The 18,016-nt window shown below is 47.1% G+C and overlaps 2 protein-coding genes across 2 annotated transcripts; one reads left to right on the top strand and one right to left on the bottom strand.

The window, feature by feature from the left end:
• Nucleotides 1-990: 990 nt before the first annotated feature.
• Nucleotides 991-8,771, bottom strand: WAS (WASP actin nucleation promoting factor). The gene is made up of 12 exons (XM_028523371.2): nt 8,595-8,771; nt 8,075-8,215; nt 6,932-7,018; nt 6,731-6,833; nt 6,616-6,657; nt 6,469-6,522; nt 5,412-5,586; nt 4,356-4,398; nt 4,002-4,155; nt 3,374-3,801; nt 3,020-3,134; nt 991-1,283 (listed from the first exon to the last, which is right to left on the bottom strand). Exons 1-12 carry the CDS (start codon nt 8,724-8,726, stop codon nt 1,228-1,230), a joined length of 1,530 nt encoding a protein of 509 aa, XP_028379172.1. The 5' UTR covers nt 8,727-8,771; the 3' UTR covers nt 991-1,227.
• Nucleotides 8,772-12,145: 3,374 nt separating this feature from the next.
• LOC114505146 (mitochondrial import inner membrane translocase subunit Tim13-like) lies at nt 12,146-12,577 on the top strand. The gene has a single exon (XM_036017144.1). It carries the CDS (start codon nt 12,199-12,201, stop codon nt 12,484-12,486), a length of 288 nt encoding a protein of 95 aa, XP_035873037.1. The 5' UTR covers nt 12,146-12,198; the 3' UTR covers nt 12,487-12,577.
• The last annotated feature ends 5,439 nt before the right edge of the window (nt 12,578-18,016 follow it).

Here is an 18,016-nt window from a genome sequence, read left to right as displayed (position 1 = left end):
TAATTACTTCATAGAAAATGCTTTAAATACCAGGGACAGTTTTGAGTTGCTCTTTTTTTCTGGAGAGCAAGTCTTGGAGGAGAAGGAGGGGTGACCCCGTGGGATCCCGGTTGGAAATCTGTTACATATTGTTACTCTCATTGTATAGATAAGGAAACTGAGACTCAGAGGTGTGGCATCTTGTACAGGTTCTAGAGCAGATCTATTTGATTAGTCTTTACCTCTTCCATTGCCATTGGCCAAGACTTGGTTTACACTGGGAACTGGGCAGAACCCAATTTTAATATTGAGAGGGGGTCTGTCCATTAGGATCCTATGTGAATTGTGTGCATGGAGAGTTGAGAAATCTGACCATCAAGAACTCTCTTGACTAGTATTGTGTTGATTGAACAGTTTTTTTTAAAATAAATATGTGAATGAATAAATAACTCTCCCATTCATTCACCACACCCAGCCTCATGCCAACCTTTCCCCACTTCAGGGCCTTTGCACTAGCTGCTTCCTCTGCCTGGAATGCCCTTCCCCCAAATATTCACCTGGTTGACTCCTCTCTCTTTAGGTTCAGCATAACTGTCACTTTCCCTCCAAGAGGCTTTCCCTGAACACCTTATCTGAATGTCATTTCCCCTTGGCACATAGCACTTATCATGATCTGTAACTATCTTTTGTTTCTCTTTGATTCTTTTTTGTCTGTCTCCTCCTTAGAATGTCAGCACCTAGAATGTCAGCCCCACTAAGGCAAGAATTTTTGTCGATTTTTTTCCACTGCTTTATCCCCAGACTCTAAAGTAGTGCCTGGCAATAAATGTTTGCTAAAACAAAAAACGACAGAAGGAAACAAAGAAATACAGGCTAAATGACTGAGCAAACAAGTGAATAAATGAATATATATGTGTAAAGCTCAGTGAATGAAATGAGATAGATGAATAAAAGGGACTTTGGGAGAAAATGACCCCAAATACCCACATTTGAAATATAAATGAACTGAAATTTAGAGGAATAAAAGGACAGTTATTTTATTTTTGTTTTAAAATCCTTGACTGAGAACTGAGAAATTTTGTATAAAAAGCGCCATTGCTAAGGCAACTGGGGGCCAGTCAGAGATAACAGCATTGGAGGGGTTGGTGGGGAAGACATGAGCCTTTGGGGCCTGGAAGCCAAAAGAGGAAAGCAGCAAGCAGCAGCTGCCTGTGGATCAGGTGCAAAACAGGTGGGGATGGTGGCGACTTAATCATCCCATTCATCATCCTCATCGTCATCTCCAGCCTGGTCCTCCCCTTCATCTGGAGAAGGACAGAAAGAGTGGAACTCAGATTGGCAGGAGGGTTCACAAGCCCTGGAGAGGGGATTTCCCAGGGTCTGAGAAGTTGGGACTCGGGGTCCTAGGGGGCTGAGGTTTCCTGTTGGAGTCTGGGTTCTAGTTGTAGTTGTAGTTAATATTACTGTCAAGAATGTGTGCTTAGCTGGGATATTATTGTTACACAAAAGATTAACATTAACAGGTTTGTCACTTAATGGGGTGAATTTATTTATTTGTTTGTTTAAATTTTTATTTACTTATTTTTTAGAGAGAGAGGTAGGGAGGGAGGAAGAGAGAGAAACAACAATGTGAGAGAAACATATCGATAGCCTGCCTCTCACACACCTCCAATCAAGGAACCTGGCCTGCAACCCAGGCAGGTGCCCTGACTGGGAATTGAACTGGTGACCCTGTGGTTCACAAGCCACGGCTCAATCCACTGAGCCACACCAGCCAGGGCTATTTATTTTTTAAAAAATTTTATGTAGTCCTGGCTGGCGTGGCTCAGTGGATTGAGCGCGGGCTGGGAACTAAAGTGTCCCAGGTTCGATTCCCAGCCAGGGTACATTCCTGGGTTGCAGGCCATAACCCCCAGCAACCACACATTGATGTCTCTCTCTCTCTCTCTCTCTCTCTCTCTCTCTCTCTCTCTCTCTCTCTCTCTCTCTCCCCCCTTCCCTTCCCTCCCTAATAAATAAATAAATAAAATCTTTAAAAAAAAGAATATTAAAAAAAAAGAAATTAAAAAAATAAAATTAAAAGAAAAAAAAATTTATGTATTAATTTTTAGAGAAAGAGGAAGACAGAAAAAGAGAGAGAGAACCATCCATTTGTTGTTCTCCTTATTTATGCACTCATTGGTTGATTCTTGTATGTATGTGCCCTGACCAGGGATGGAACCCACAACCTTGGGCATATAGGGACAACACTATAACCAACAGAGCTACCTGGCCAGGGCTGGGGTGAATTTAAATATTATTACTAATAGTGGAGTAAATTACAATATTATTGTTTTATAGTGGGTTAACATTAATATTGTTGACACATAATGGTGTTGATAATATCAGTGTCAAAAGATACGAGGCTCATTACAATGTTGTCATATAATGGATTCATGTTAATCATGTGAACGCACTCTGGGGTTCATGTTAATAGTATTATCAAAATTGGAGTTAATTATATTATTGTCACATAACAGGTTGAGTTTCATATTATTCTCACATAATTGACAATATTGTTGACACACTAGGGGATTCCTGTTAACATTATTGCAAAAAGATGGCATTAGTTCCAATATTATCACATAATGAGTTAGTGTTAATCTGTTGGCACATGGAGTTAAGGTTAATATTACTGTCAAAGATGGGATTCTTTTTAATATTATCATCACATAGTGAGCTAACATTAACACTGCTGAACAAATAGGATTAATGTTAATAGTATGGACATAGCTTGTCATTAACGTCAACATTATTGTCGAAGATAGAGTTAATTATACTATTGTTACATAATGACAAATGTTAACATTGTCAAAAAGGAGACTGATACAAGATTCATAATATCACTACCATCAACAGATGGGGCTAATGTTACTACTGATGGAGACTGTTGGGGTTGTTCTTGGGGCAATACTAGCTCTGGGAAACAGGGTCACTGTCCTGGCAGGATGGGCTTCAGAGAGGGCAGCTCTCAGGTGGCAAGGCAAGGACAGGTTCTCACCTGAGGAATGAATGGCTCTGCTTCTCTTCTGCATTACGTGCATCAGGGCACCCACCAGCCCCTCGGAGCTCTGAGGTGGCGGCTGCAGCGCTGAACTCTCTGAGGCCCCAGGGGTCTGCAGTAAGCAGGGTGCGGCACAGAGGGCTCAGAGTCTATGAGAGCACTACTCCCCACCCTTTTCAGTCCCCTTCAAGGCTCAAAGCCCACCTCTCTGCATTAACCTCCCAACACTATCACTGAACCCCAAAAGCCTGGGACCCCCCATCAATCTCAGCCCCAGCACCATAACATCCTGACTTGCACAGTACACCCCAGAATCCCAGACCCCCGGTCCTTCATCCTGCTGGTCCTCACCTTGTTCAGCTGAATTCCCTGTCGGATTTGATCCAAAAGGGCCCCCCGACCTCCACCAGGGGCCAGGCCCCCCACAGGCCCCAGAGAAGGAGGGCCTGGGGGAGGGACTGGTCCATCCCCAGGGCAGGGTGGTGGTGGTGGTGGCGGTGGCGGTGGTGGTGGTGGTGGTGGTGGTGGCAGGGGCGAACCCCCAACTCCAGGGGGCGGAGGGGGTGGTGGCCCAGAACGTCCTGTGGCTGGAGGGGGTGGTGGTGGAGGGCCCCCTCGTCCTGGAAGTGGGGGTCCCCGGGGAGTTGGCGGGGGTGGTGCACCTCCCAAAGGTACAGGGGGCAGTGGACCAGAACGACCCTTGTTACTCCCCACAGAAGGAGGCCGGGGAGGCTGGTTTCCTCCTCCTCGGGATGGTGGTGGGGGCGGTGGAAGTGGCTCTGAGGAGGGGAAATAACACAGCTATTATTATACTTCCCTTCCAAGCCTGTTTCACTCATTTGTAAAATAGGTACCCAACTGACCAACTCCCAGTTCAAGCAGTAGAGAGGTTTCCATAAGGACTGAGCGACTGGTGTATCTTTTGGAAGTCAGCTACCAGGGTTGGAAAAGAAGGGGGTGTCCAGAAGGAGGGACTCACCCTGGCGCCTCATCTGCTTCCTCACAGCTTCCAGCCCGCCCTGATCCTCAATGAAGTCATAGATAAGTTTGGAGGTTTCAGCATCAGTGAGCTGGTCCTCACTGATTCCCGCCCTAGAAAACAGGCTCCGCAGATCCGGGTCTAGGTTGTTCACCTGCCCAGGAGGAAAAAGTCAGGGGCGGGGTGGGTGAATAAGGTGGGGAAGGAAGGGGTACGGGTTATCACTGCTTCCACCCCAGAGAGGGATCTGAAAGGGATGTGGGAAGGGTGGAGTCTGGGAGTAGGTCTGATTGCTGGACTATGGAAGGGTAGGTGAAAGTTGAATGGGGTCCAAGGGACTTTGGAGTTACTCACGTCAAATCCATTCTGGGGGTCCCACCCTACATGGCTGACATGTCTAGGGGAGATGAGGAGACCCCAGTGAAGCCCCACTGCCATTCCTTCCCTCCCTTCCTAGTAAGCCCTCCTGCCCTTTCTGGCCACATGGAACTCTGAAGGGCCAGAATTAAATAAATGAGCCATAAATGAATGAATGAGTGAATGAGTGAGAACAGTAGTTATGGAATTAGAAGGGGTCCATAGTTTGTGGTTCCCATCTGTCCATTTCATCCCTATTTCCACCGTCTATCCATCCATTCATTTGTCTACCTAGCCAATCATATTCACCTGAAGACCACTGATCTGTCATATATTTGTCTCTCTACTTATTTGCCCACACACATCTGTTTACCCATTTGTCCACCAATCTGTCCTCTCACACACTTATCCACCCACCTATCCATCTACCCATGTGCCCATATTTCCATCCATCCACTCATTTGTCTCCATTCAACCACATACTTCTGTCCATTTACCCGTTGAACTGTTCATTCATCCACATGTCTGGCCACCTATCCATCCGGATCCACTTTGTCTGTGAACCAACCAGCTTATATATACATCTGTCCACACACTCATTCGCTCACCCATCCTTCTATCCACCCACTTCCCATTTACCTAACCATCCATCCAACTACCTATCCATTTATTCTCCAACCCACCCATTCATTTATTAATTTCATTCATCCATCTATCCATCTACCCACCCATCTACTCTTCTACCAGCCCACCCAGGTTAGGACAAGAATGAGACAAGTAAGATGCCTAGAGTACAAAATTTAAGGAAGCACTCACTCTCAGAGTCATGAATTGCACTTGCATGACCCTGAAACTGACTGTCTCTGTAAATTTTTCAGCCTTCGTGCCTCACTTGCCTCTCCCTAGTCCTGGCTTTGCACCCACCCACCCATCCATCCACTCATGCCCACCCATCCATCTGCCCATCCTTCCATCCACTTAGCTCTCCCCCGTCCACCTGTTCATCTGCCTCCCTCCCAGGGGTCTGTGGGCCCACTGGAGAAAGGTTCTCACTTGAATCCACAGGGTGCACCAATATCAGCTTTTCTGATCTTTTTCTTCCCTGAGCGTTTCTTATCTGCTGGGCCAGGCCCAGGTGCTGGGAGCCCACGGTATCGTGAACTTGTGATGTCCGGGTTCTGGATGTCCACTGTTACCAGCCCCAGGGATGGTGGGCCAGCTGCTGGACCTGTGGGGAAAATAGGGTGACTAAACCATTGACCCACTTACCTACTACCAGAGCACAGGGGCAAGAGACAGGAAGACTGCTGGGGAAATCTCTGGGTGTATTTGATGGTCACAGAGGTAGTAGGTAAGTGATCCAAGGAGGGGTTATGGAGAAGTAGATGGGTGGTTCCCACAAACCATTCATATATTTCATTCACTAATTCATTTGTTCATTCACTCATGCTTATCACTTAAGTAGTGACTCATTTATTCATTGGCTCATTAACTAATTAATTTGTTAAATTATTTGTTCACTGATTCATTCATTCAATCATTGCTTTCTTTGCTGATTGAAAAAATTTTAAAGATTTCATGTATTAATTTTTAGAGAGTGGGAGAAAGAAGGGAGAAAGAGAAGCAGAGAAACACCAATGTGTGAAAAATTGGTTGCCTCTTACACTCTGCCAACTGGAGACCTGGTCCGAAACCCAGGCATGTACCTTGACTGGGAATCAAACCGGCAACCTTTTAGTCTGTGACCGGTGGTCAATCTACTGAGCCACATCAGCCAGAGCTGATTGAAATTTTATGTCACTTTTTTCATTTGTTCACTTTTCAGTTCATTCAATCATTCACTCATTCTTTAATTTACTCAATCATCCCTCTATCCATTCATCCACTTATCCACATACCAATTTGCCTATGCATCTATATATCTATCTCTATTTTGATCTTCCCATCAATTCATCTCCTCACTCAACCATCTATCCACCACCATTGCATCCACCCACACATCCATTCACCCATCCATCCATTCATTCACCCACTTATCTCTGCACCCACCAAATTACTCATCCACCCACCCACTCCCCACCCTCCTGTCCAAGGAAGAATTAGCACTCACCCCCTTGGTCTCCACCTGGGTGCGGGGGCAGGGGTGGGAGCCCTCCTCTTCTCTCTGGGAAAATGGAATGGGTAGAGAGCTCTGACAATCCTGTCACAGGTTCCTGGGCTAGCCCCTTATTACTCCTATTTACACTAGAAGACTCACCTTCATTGGCTGGTGCTGGTGGTGGGGGTAGATGGCGTCTGTCTGTGTAGAGACAGGTAGACTAGGAACCAGAACCATGAGAGGGGCTTTTACAGCTCCTCACTCTTGCACTTACCTCCACTTTGCCTCTGATTCCTTTTGTGTATCTTCTCCTGCACCAGGGTCTGGAAGGCCTTGGCCTCGCCCTCGTCTGCAAAGTTCATCCCCACTTGGCAGTCCTGTGCATACCTTAAGGTCAGCAGCCTTCCACACCCCCATATGGTTTCCATCTCCCCCCACAACCCAACTGAGGTCCAGGGGTTGGGTAGTCACTTACATCTCCAGCAAAGGTGTGAAAGAAGGGGGTGGGAGTGGAGTAAACCAGTTGTGAGTACAGCTCCTGTTCCCAGAGCAGCCGGCCTGCCTGGAGAGGTGGGGAACACAATAACACTGAGGCATGCCCTGGGTGGCAAGTTTCTGTTATCTAGGTAGGGAGCATGGTGTCCACATTTGGGCCCCAGGATCTGATTTGGATATTTCCAACTCAGCATCTAAGAGTTGGGTATCTAGGGTCAGATGTGGAGAGATTTGTTATAGTATGGGAGTTGGACACCACAGTAAGAAATTTGGATTTGGGGTTTGTGGCCGTAGATGTGGGATTTGGGGGCTCAAATTTGAGGGTTTTGGACTTCAGTCCTGAGAAACTGAGCCCATTCTAAACTCCATCCCACATTCCCCCTTCATTTGGGCAGGCAGAGCTCCAGTATTGGGAGTTGGGGTTGAGATTTGAGGTTCAGATATACAGACTTGGAAGTTTGGGGGGAAGAGGGTTCAGCCAACATATGTGTAATTTGAGGTTTGTGGAACAGAGTTATGGCTTAGGAGTTCGGTTAGTATTTCATGGCTCTGGGATCCTGATGTGGTTATGCTGGTTCATCTTTATGAGTTTAGAAGGGTGAATTTGGGGTATGTGCCTGCAGAGTTCAAGTTGAGGGGTTGTAGAACAGATTCAGGAATTCTGGGATCCATGCTGTGGGGGAAAAAGGGTAGATTTGGAGTTCAAGTCTCAATGGCATATTTAGGTTTGGAGTTTCGGGAATAGATTTATGACTTCAGAGCTAAGTAAACATTTGTAATTCAGGAGTTTTGATGGGGAATTTCTGGGGCCCAAAATGTTGGATTTAGAGTAGATTTGAGTTTCAGGTAAAAATACAGTTACTCGTTTTTTAGTTTGTGAGACACACTAGACTTAGGCAGTATCATAATATGTGGGGGGTGTAGACATTCACATGGAGACTCCAGGGTCAGCCATCACAGACTTAGAAGGGCAAACCAGAGTGTGATGTCTGGATGAAGTCTTTGGTTCTGGGGCCCAGGGGTTCATTGATCTGCCTGAGGGCTCCGGGCTATGGTGGACACAGATCTAGGTTTGCATGTTGAAAGCAGGTTTGCATGTGCAGTGGGGAGGGGCAGTGATCACCTGAGGGCTGTAAAGGCGGATAAAGTAGGACTTCTGGGGGTTATCCTTCACAAAGCACACAGCCCCACAATGCTCCTTGGTCCAGCGCTCGGCTCCAGGGGGCACCGCCAGGTACAGCTGAACAACTGCGGTGGCCAGTGTCTGGGAGGGGAGAGCAGGGCTCAGTGGAGTCTGGTTGGGGCGACCAGAGGGTCTGGGAGCTAGACTTGGTCCTTCCTTACCCATGGCTGTCATGACCCCAAAGGAAAAGCCACAACCAGGGAGACAGTGGATAGAAATGAAGATCTTCCCAGGATTGGTGGATGGGGATAAGTGGATTCTAGGAGAGGAGATGATGGTGAGGGAAAAGAGGAGGGCAAGAGGGGAAGAAAGAGGAGGAGGCAAAGAATGGGGAAGATGAGAGAGAAAGGGGAGGAAAGGAGGAGAGGGGAAGGATTCGAAAAAGGAGGAGGAGGTAGAGGAGGAGAGGAAAAAGAGGAAAGGGAGAAAGACAGGGAGGGGCAGGAGGTCCCCAGCTCACCCAGCATTTTCTTCCCAGCATGTCGAAGAGTCGCTGGTTCTCCTGGTCCTGGAGGAGGGTGGAGGGTATGTTCTGCTGAACTGCTAGTGCTCCTCGGCCCCCAGGCCTGCCTCCCGCAGGGCCCCCACTCATGGTGCCTCCTGCCCTTGTCCTCTCCAGCTAGTCTCTGGGTGCAGGGTAAGAAGAGGAACTTCCGCAGTGAGCAGGGGAACAGGAAGTGCAGAAAACCACAAGAGAAACAAGTCCTCCAGAGGCCCCTCGGTGGGCCTGGGCTCCTCCTCCCTAGGACAGGATTGGACCCTCTGCCCTCAGACTGGGACCCTCCTCCATTTGACTGGTTAGACCCATCTTTTGGACCAGTTCATGTACTGTTCCTTCTTTCTTACTCTCTGGGGCCCATCTCCCTCCGACTGGCTGAGATCCTGCTCCCTCTGATTGTTTGGCAGCAAGAGCTAGGCCACTACAGCACTTCTGTAGGGCGTTCTACCATGACTGGGAACAGTCATGGGGCTGAGAGGCCTCCTTCCTCCTCAAAGTATCCCGTTAGCCAGGTCCTGAGGTCCAAAGCCCATAGTGCCGAAGGATTACTGTGCTAAAACGTTTCCTTTAAGTACACAGTGAGTGGTGAGTGCCTGGGATCCCACCCTTCCCCTGAGACCCCAACAACCTGGTTCACTTCCCCATCCTTTACCCTTGCCTTCCCACAGCTCCGAAATTACTTTCTGCTTATCATCACCCTTTTTTCAAGAAAGGAATGCCTAAACAATATCTTGTTTCATTTTCATTGCTTTCAAATTTTTAAAGTATGTTATCTTCAGAGACTTGCTTTTTCCCCACTCAACATTTTATTTTTATCTAACATACATGTAGCACTGAGTATGTGTGCCAGGCACTGTTCTGACCCCTTTGTAAATACTGACTCACTTAAATCCTCATTAACAGCCTGTGGGGCACACAAAATTACCATGTCCGTTTGACAGAGAGAAATGAAGAAACTGAGGCACGGAGTGGTTGAGTGATCTTCCCAGTAGCTCCCAGCTAGCAAGTGGAAGAGCCCAGATTGCATGCCAGACTGGCTAGGTGCAGAGAGCACACTTTTCATCACCAAGCGCCACACCTTCTCCTTGCCTGTTGCTGAGACTTGTATTTGCCTGTAATGGTAGTTCATTTTTGCAGCTATGTAGTGTGACTGTGCAACTTATTTATTCATATTCTCCTGCTAACAGCTGTTGCTGGCTGCTGCTGTTGGGAGCAATAGTGCTGTGTTCACTCCTGTCCACATTAACTGGCCCACACAGGCATGCACACTCTCAGAAGGGGAGTCAGGAAGTTGTAAGGTTTGCATATTTCTAACTTCACCAGATAATGCCGGACTGTGTCCCCAAGTGAATGCTAGCTCAGTCCCCGCTCTTCGCTGGGTCTCAGTCTCCCGTTTGGGGACACAAAACTCTCAGGCACACATAGAGCAGTTTGGGGAAGCTTAGCATGTCTGAAAATGTGACAGATTCCTGGGTACCTGAAGGGAAATAACACATCTCAAGATGAGACCCACAGTGCTGCCTGGAAAGCTGGTTGGCTCCCCATGCCGGCAGGTTCAAAGATTCTCTCCTAAGCCTGGGTTCAAAGCCCCTTCTGGTGTGGCATTTCCAACTTCTCTCCCACTTCTCCTCCACCCTCACAACTCAGCTCATGGTGACCCCAACTCACCAGGCAATTTCCTACCTCCAGGCTTAGGCCGCCTTCCAGCCTGTCCATTGGGGCAAGCCACTGCTTTTCCTTTAAAAAGCCTTTGCATTCATTCATTTTAACACTGCCCATTGAGCTCTCACTATCTGCAAAGCATATCTCCAGTATCTGGCACAAACCAGACACTCAGTACATGAAGGAATGAATGAGGAGTTGATGTCTAATTGATTTATGCTTTCTGAGTATTTTCTAAGCGCTTTATTTTATTAGTTCATTTCATATTCACAGACGAGGCCAGGAGATAAGCACAACTGTCACCTCCATTTCACTGATAGGGAAGCTGAGGCCCAGAGCTTAGCTAACTTGACTGTGATCACAGAGCTTGTGGAGCTGAAGCTAATTATGTGAATTCCTAAACTGTTACGTGCCACATGGGGGCTGAGATAAAATTCTGCTCCTTCTCTGCCTCTTTCGTTCTCCACCTTCCCACTCCTTTCTCTGACTCTACATCTGTTCCCTTTAAGTCTACATCAGGGGGCCTTAAATCTCTGCTACATCTACTGGTTCTTTTTTTTAAATTAATATTTAAAAGTATATTTCCTATTCTTACTTCTAAGCAGCAGACAGGTTTAAAATGTATATTTTGTCTAAAAAAAAAAAAAAAAACTAAAGTAGATTTTTGCTATTTGAGTCCCTAATAGAATAAGTTTCTCCATTTTGGAACATAGTGATTAATTAATCATCTTAATACCATTTTTCATATTATTCAGACTATTGAATTACTGTTGACCTACATGAATAATTTGGAGCTGGTTTATTTTATTTTTATGTGCCCCATCCACTCTTGCTTTTCTGCACTGAATGACAGTATTTAGGGAGGTGAGGACCTCAAAGGTACTTTGCTCTCCCGGGCCTTCAAATAGATTTAAAGAGAACAAAACCTTAATCCAGCCTTTCCAGTTGTCCTCAGCAGGAGTGTGGGTAGAATACAAGCCAGTCCAACACAGCTGGGAGCAGTTCTAACTTAAGTCTTAGTAATCCAGTGAATGCCCAGGAACCCCAAGAATTAGGATATGCCCAGTAATTTACACCCACCTCCTCTCTCACCACTTCCTCCTGCCAAACTCCCAGGACTCACCAGATGGAGAATTTGTGTATATCTTGTGCTTATTTTGCTTTATTTTTTAAAAGATTTTAATTATTTATTTTTAGAGAGAGGGAAAAGGAAGAAGGAGAGGGAGAGAAACATCAATGTGTGGTTGTCTCTCTTGGGCCCCATACTAGGGACCTGGCCCACAGCCCAGGCATATGCCCTGACTGAGAATCGAACCAGCTACCCTTTGGTTCACAAGCCCATGCTCAGTCCACTGAGCTACCCCAGCCAGGGCTTATTTTGCTTTATTTTGAAAGGATATTGCCTACAAGATTGACTGCCACACCTGAAGCCATGTGTAGGTAAGAAGACACAAGACAGAAAACTGTACTTGAACAACAAATAAAATAAAATAAAATAATAAAATAAAATAAAGTCTCACTGGGGTCCTGAAAAAAAAAAGACACAGTTCGTGAGAAAGACATGGCAGTGTCTTCCATATTGTGGTCATCACCACATGATTGAGTCCATGAAGGAGACATAGGCACAGGTAGGGTCCTACTGCTGTCTAAGAGCAAACTGAGGCCAAGATGGCAGAATTTCCACTGCCAAGCCATCCTTCACCTCCCCTTACCTTCCTGCCCCTCATGGTCTTCTGTACCCTGACTGAGGGGTGCTTCCTGGGAACAGGCCCAACCTAAGGAAACAGCAGTTCTCAACCCTCCAAGGCAATGCTCCCTTTTAATAAGAAACATGTTGGGGGTTGACTTCCGGCGCAGGTACGGGTCGGCGCACGCGGCAACGGCTGGTTAACTTTGCGGGGCCATGGAGGGTGGCTTCGGTTCGGATTTCGGGGGCTCGGGCTGCGGCAAGCTGGACCCGGGGCTCATCATGGAGCAGGTGAAGGTGCAGATCGCTGTGGCCAACGCGCAGGAGCTGCTGCAGAGGATGACAGACAAATGCTTCCAGAAGTGCATCGGGAAGCCTGGGGGCTCCCTGGACAATTCGGAACAGAAATGCATCGCCATGTGCATGGATCGCTACATGGATGCCTGGAACACCGTATCCCGAGCCTACAACTTGCGGCTGCAGCGAGAACGAGCCAACATGTGACCAGGATTTTCTGGGCCTGGCCAGGCCAGCGGGCCATCCCCACCCGTGTTCGATTTCCATAAATGTGCTTTGTGAGGTGAAAAAAAAAAAAGAAACATGTTGGGAGATCTCCTTTCATTGTACCGTCCTAGATTGACATTCATGTACCTTACAAGTCTTGGTGGTACGTGGCTGTCCCCCAGCATCTCAGGCTTCTGCTCATTCAATGACAAGGCACCTCCATCACTCTGACAACCAAAGTCTGCCTACTAGGAATTCCCAAAATACACCCCCAGGGTAGGAAGGTACACCCCTTGTCTGTCTTGTTCATTTCTGTTCATGTACTAGCACAGAACCCTGCATGCAGAAGCCCAACCTATATTTGTTAAATAATCATTGTACAGTCTAGATTTCTCTGCTGTGATTTACTGTCCTCTTCCCATGGGGCTTCCCCTGTCATTTCTTCAACCCCATGCCTGGGGAAGGAGAAAGAAAAAACTCAGAGTGTGCAGGGATCAGTTCCTCCCACAGAGATGTTTACACTGCTCACTGATGCTAGAGTAAATGGGTGCTTCAGGGGCCCTCAGGGGAGGTGCTGATTTCTAGTCCTGGTGGGATGGAGTGAGGACAGGGTATGCACAGAAAGCAGAGACACCTATAGAAATAATAATGGCTTAAATGTTAGAATCATAGATTCTGGAGCCCTACAGCCTGGATCTGGCACTTACCTTAAAGTCTGGTGACCTCTCAATGCCTCAGTTCTCTCATCTCTAAAGTGAAGGTAGTAATATCCCTGGCTTGTATGGCTCAGTGGATTGAGAGCTGGCCTGCAAACCAAAGAATTGCTGGTTTGATTCCCACTCAGGGCACATGCCTGGGTTGCCTGCCAGGTTCCCAGTTGGGGGCAATTGATATATCTCTCACACATCAATGTTTCTCTCCCTTTCTCCTTCCCTTCCCCTCTCTCTAAAAAATAAATAAATAAATAAAATATTAAAGTGAAGGTCGTAATAGCAGTTAAGGTTGTTGAGAATAAATTAGATAGTTCATGTATAGTGATCAGTACATAGCTTAATATGTTATGTATTATCATTATTTTTTTATGAAATAGCTGAGTTGGATAAATGAACTACCATCCCTTCAGCCTAGCATTTTCCGTGTCCCCCTATCCTTTCCTCATCCTCCTCCTTCAGACTTTCAGGTCCCACCACCATTGGCAGATGGTCAGTGATGAGAACACATGACCACCACTGCCCTTTCTCTACTTCCCCCTGATGCAAAGCCCATCTCAGAGACCTATTCTATGGGCTGGCCTGTCCAGACTCTTCCAGGGCTCTCACATTGTCCTGGAACCTTCCCTGCCAACCTCAGAAGTCTTACCAGTGATTCCTGCTCTTACTCCCTCAACCTGCACAGGAAATCACTGTGCCAGCCAGCCCTCTCCTTCCCTTCTAGGTTAGTGGCTATTAGCCATGGAGCCAGAAGTCCCCTCCTTCTCCCTACACTGTCCACATCCTCTAGGTCACAACCAACTCTCCCGACATGGGTGTTCTCTACATCCCTGCATCCCAATCTATGTGCCCCCAAGTGTCCATTCCCCAGCCTGTGATACCAGGTGTCCACACCCAAGTGTGTGACCCCTAGGGGTATCTACTCCCCAATGTGTACGACCCCTTGTGTGTCCAAGATCCCTGTGTATATGAGTCAGAGGGTGTCCACTCCCCAGCCTTTTGGTCCCACCAGCGGCCCACATCCTCAACCAGGTGATCAAGAAGTGTGTTAACGCTGCAGCCTGGAACGGACCACAGCGGGTGTGGGGAGGGACGCAAAATGGAACAGTCTGCCTAGGGTCGCACCACTGGGGAGGAGGCGCCCATATTGGAAGACCATTTTGTTTGGGGGCAAGGAATACGATGGCTGCCTCATCCCGTAATGGAGAGGGGAATGTTGCAATCCCGATTGTCCTACGACCCCTATCACAACCTCCCGACTCCCAGCCACCTCGGCGAGCCTCAATTTCCAGTCGCGCCCCGGGCCTCTCTCACATCCGCCACCTTAACCACTCACCACCACCGCCCCCCCCCGCAATTGCTCTCAAGCACCAAAGCTGTCAATTGGCTCAAGGGTGGGGAGAGCAGGAACCGGGACATCGTGGGCTCTGATTGGTCGACGGCCACATTCTCTTTGCTGCTCTTTGAAGCTACCTGGCCCCTGAGAACAACATATCCCCGCCCCTGCTTCCATGAGCCGGGCTCCCATTGGTCACGGGTTCTAGGCATGCGCAGTGAATGCCAGACCTGTGTGCTGGGCGATTGAAGCGGGGACTTTGGGGATATGGGATGATGGGTTAAAATATCGCGTGTATCTCTGGCTGGTGTGGCTCAGTGGATTGAGCGCCGGGCTTGCAGACCAAAAGGTTGCCGATTTGATTCCCGGTCAGGCCACGTACCTGGGTTGCCGGCCAGGTCCCCAGTTGGGGTAGTGGAAGAGGCAACCAGTGGCAACCGTTGTTTCTCTCACATGGATGTTTCTCTCCCTTCTTTCCCATCTCTAGCTAGCTAGCTAGCTAGCTAGCTATCACCTATAGAAGGGTGCTTACTGCTACTAGGAGTTAGTGAGATCACACACAATGGTGTGTGGCATGATCCAATAAATAAATTCTGTAACAATCCCAGTAAGGTTTTCGTGCCTGCACCGGGTGGTTTCTGTGTTCGTTTATTCTCTAGTTTACTTTGCGTTTGGGTTTTAGGAAAACTCTCATAAACTGTAGTAATAAAATTTAAGTCCTGCCTCGGGGTGTCTGGCTTTCCTAATACCATAATTCTCAAAGTAGGCATCTTGTGGCCTTTGGATTCAATGTACTAAAATTATTGACTTTACTCCTGATTACAAAGTTCACAGCAGTTAAAAGCCCTAATGGTGATGCCTTTGACAAAGTGTGTTTAAGAGAGCAAACACTTTCCCCAGTTTTCAGTGCACACAGTGATGGTTAAGGAGCATTAGGCCTGGTCAGATGGGTTCAGGGTACCTGCGTGTGTTATTTACTATACATCATAGGTGATACGTCCAGTTACTTATTTTAAAGTTTGCCATTTTTACATTGTACATAAAATAGTTGTAAATATGTTATTTATCCTGGCTGGTGTGACTCAGTGGATTGAATGCCAGCCTGCGAACCAAAGGGTCACTGGTTTGATTCCCGGTCAGGGCACATGCCTGGGTTGTGGGCGAGATACCCGGTGGGGGACGTGTGAGAGGCAACTGATTGATGTATCTCTCACACATCAATGTTTCTGTGCTTCTCTTTCTCCCTCCCCTCCCTGCTCTCTGAAAGTAAGAAAATAAAAATGTGTAAAAGATCTTTTACTTTTTAACTTTTTTATTAATGACTGAAAGATATTTTGTCAATATTTAAAAATATTCAGATGCCTAGGCATGGGGGCTGCACAATAGGGGAAAAGTGGGAGCAGGACTTGGCTGCACAGCCCTGGAGCATTCCTGAAGGCAGGGATTTTATTTTATTTTTATTTTTATTTTTACAAGATTTATTTTATTTCTAGAGAGAGGAGAAGGGGAAGAGAGGGAGAGAAACATTAATGTGTGCCTCACACTGGGGACCTGGCCCCCAACCTAGGCATGTGCCCCGACTGGGAATTGAACTAGCAATGCTTTGGTTTGCAGGTCTGTGCTCAATACACTGAGCTACACCAGCCAGGGCAAAGGCAGGGATTAAAAAAAAAAAAAAGAAAATATTCACCCTTTCAGAGCTTTTTTTCTGACTAATTAGTAATAGTGTTAGAAAAAATAGATGAACTCCTCATGTAAAATTTGAATTAAAAAGAACTATAGCACTGCCAGGTATTTGGCAGTGAATGAGGTCAAGTACCAAACAGGATCTTTGCTCCCACCACAAAACTCTGAATATCTGCTTGTGATATCCATGAACACCCTAGTGGTTTGGATTTTGCAATCAGTAAAAATAGATGCCAGGCTACCATGCAGTTAATGGCCCATTAGCTTCTGAACCTCATCCCAAAGATTTATTTTCCCAGAAGAAATAAAGCATGTACCTGAAATCAAAACAAGTAAATGGAGTAAAACATATTATAATTGGCTTATAACTAAATGCATTTGGGTAGGTTGTTTGCAAAGATGATGTTATGGACCAAATATGTCTCTCCAAAAGTCATGTGTTGGTTCCCTAGCCCCTAATGTGACTGTATTTAAGAATAGGCCTTTAAGGAGGTAGTTAAGGTTAAATGAGGTCATTAGGGTGGGGTCCTAACCAGATAGGACCAATGTCCTTATAAGAAGAGGAAGAGACACCAGAGATGCTGTACAGTTCCCCTATCCAGTGGGGGAGTCTATTTCCTCACCCCTTGAACCTGTACTGGCCTTGTGACTTGCTTTGACCAATAGAATGCAAAGGAAGTGCTGTTATATGAGATTTAGATCCTTCTTCTATGGCCCTAGTGGAGCACTGCCCTGAGCTCTGCATTTGAGAAGCTGGTCTGGCCTACTGCAAGATGATAGAGGATGTGCCAGAGAACCAGAACATCCCTGCCGACAAACGGCACCAATTGCCAGATGTGTGAGCAAGGCCACTGGACCTTCCAGCCCTGATCACCCTCCAGTTGACTGCAGCCACACCAGTGAGCAGAGGGAAATCCAAGAGAGGAACCACCAGCTGCTCCCAGCTCAAATTGCCTACTTACAGGATTGTAAGCAAATAGACTTCACTTAACATCCTCAATAGGTGCTTGGAAACGGTGATTTCAAGAAAAACAACCTATAGCACTGGCCAGATGGTTCAGTTGGTTGGACCGTGTCTCCTACACCAGCGGTCCCCAACCTTTTTGACATCAGAGACCGGTTTTGTGGAAGATGGGGGTGGGGAGGGGTGGCGGACCTCGGGTGAGTTTTGCTTCCTCGACTGCTCTGGAGGACTGGAGGAGGGGGAGAAGTCAGAAGGCGGAACTCAGGCGAGCTTCCCCTGCTCCCCTGCCCTACACCAAAAGGTTGTGGGTTCCATCCCCCGTCCTCATCCCTCTCCCCCCCCCACCCTGTCAGGGCACATACCTAGGCTGCAGATTCTATCCCCACCCCCCGCCCCCGCGTGGAGGCGCAGAGGCGGCCAATTGATGTCTCTCACACATCGATGTTTCTCTTTTTTTCTGTCTCTCTGTTCCTCTCTCCTCCCGTAATGCAAAAAAAGAAAAGAAAAACAACCTACAAGGAAATCAGTTTTACCATAGGCTAATTGATACAAATAAGTGTAAAGTTCCTGCAGCAGATTTCTGGTCACGCACACACACACACACAAAATCACCAAACTTTTAAATAAACACCCAAAACACTTCTAGTATTAGACATTGACATAAATGTGAGCTATATATACATTTAAGAAAAAAATAATAAAAACAAGGCCCTGGCCTGGTGGCTCATTTGGTTGGAGTATTGTCCCATGCACCAGAAGGTTGTGGGTTCCATCCTGGTAAGGGTACATATCTACGTTGTGGGTTCAATCCCTGGTTGGGGCACATACTGGAGG

This window comes from Phyllostomus discolor, chromosome X (genome assembly GCF_004126475.2).
Source record: "Phyllostomus discolor isolate MPI-MPIP mPhyDis1 chromosome X, mPhyDis1.pri.v3, whole genome shotgun sequence".
Classification (NCBI taxonomy): Eukaryota; Metazoa; Chordata; class Mammalia; order Chiroptera; family Phyllostomidae; genus Phyllostomus; species Phyllostomus discolor.
Note: the sequence above shows the minus strand (reverse complement) of the source record. Positions and strands in the feature narration are given on the sequence as shown.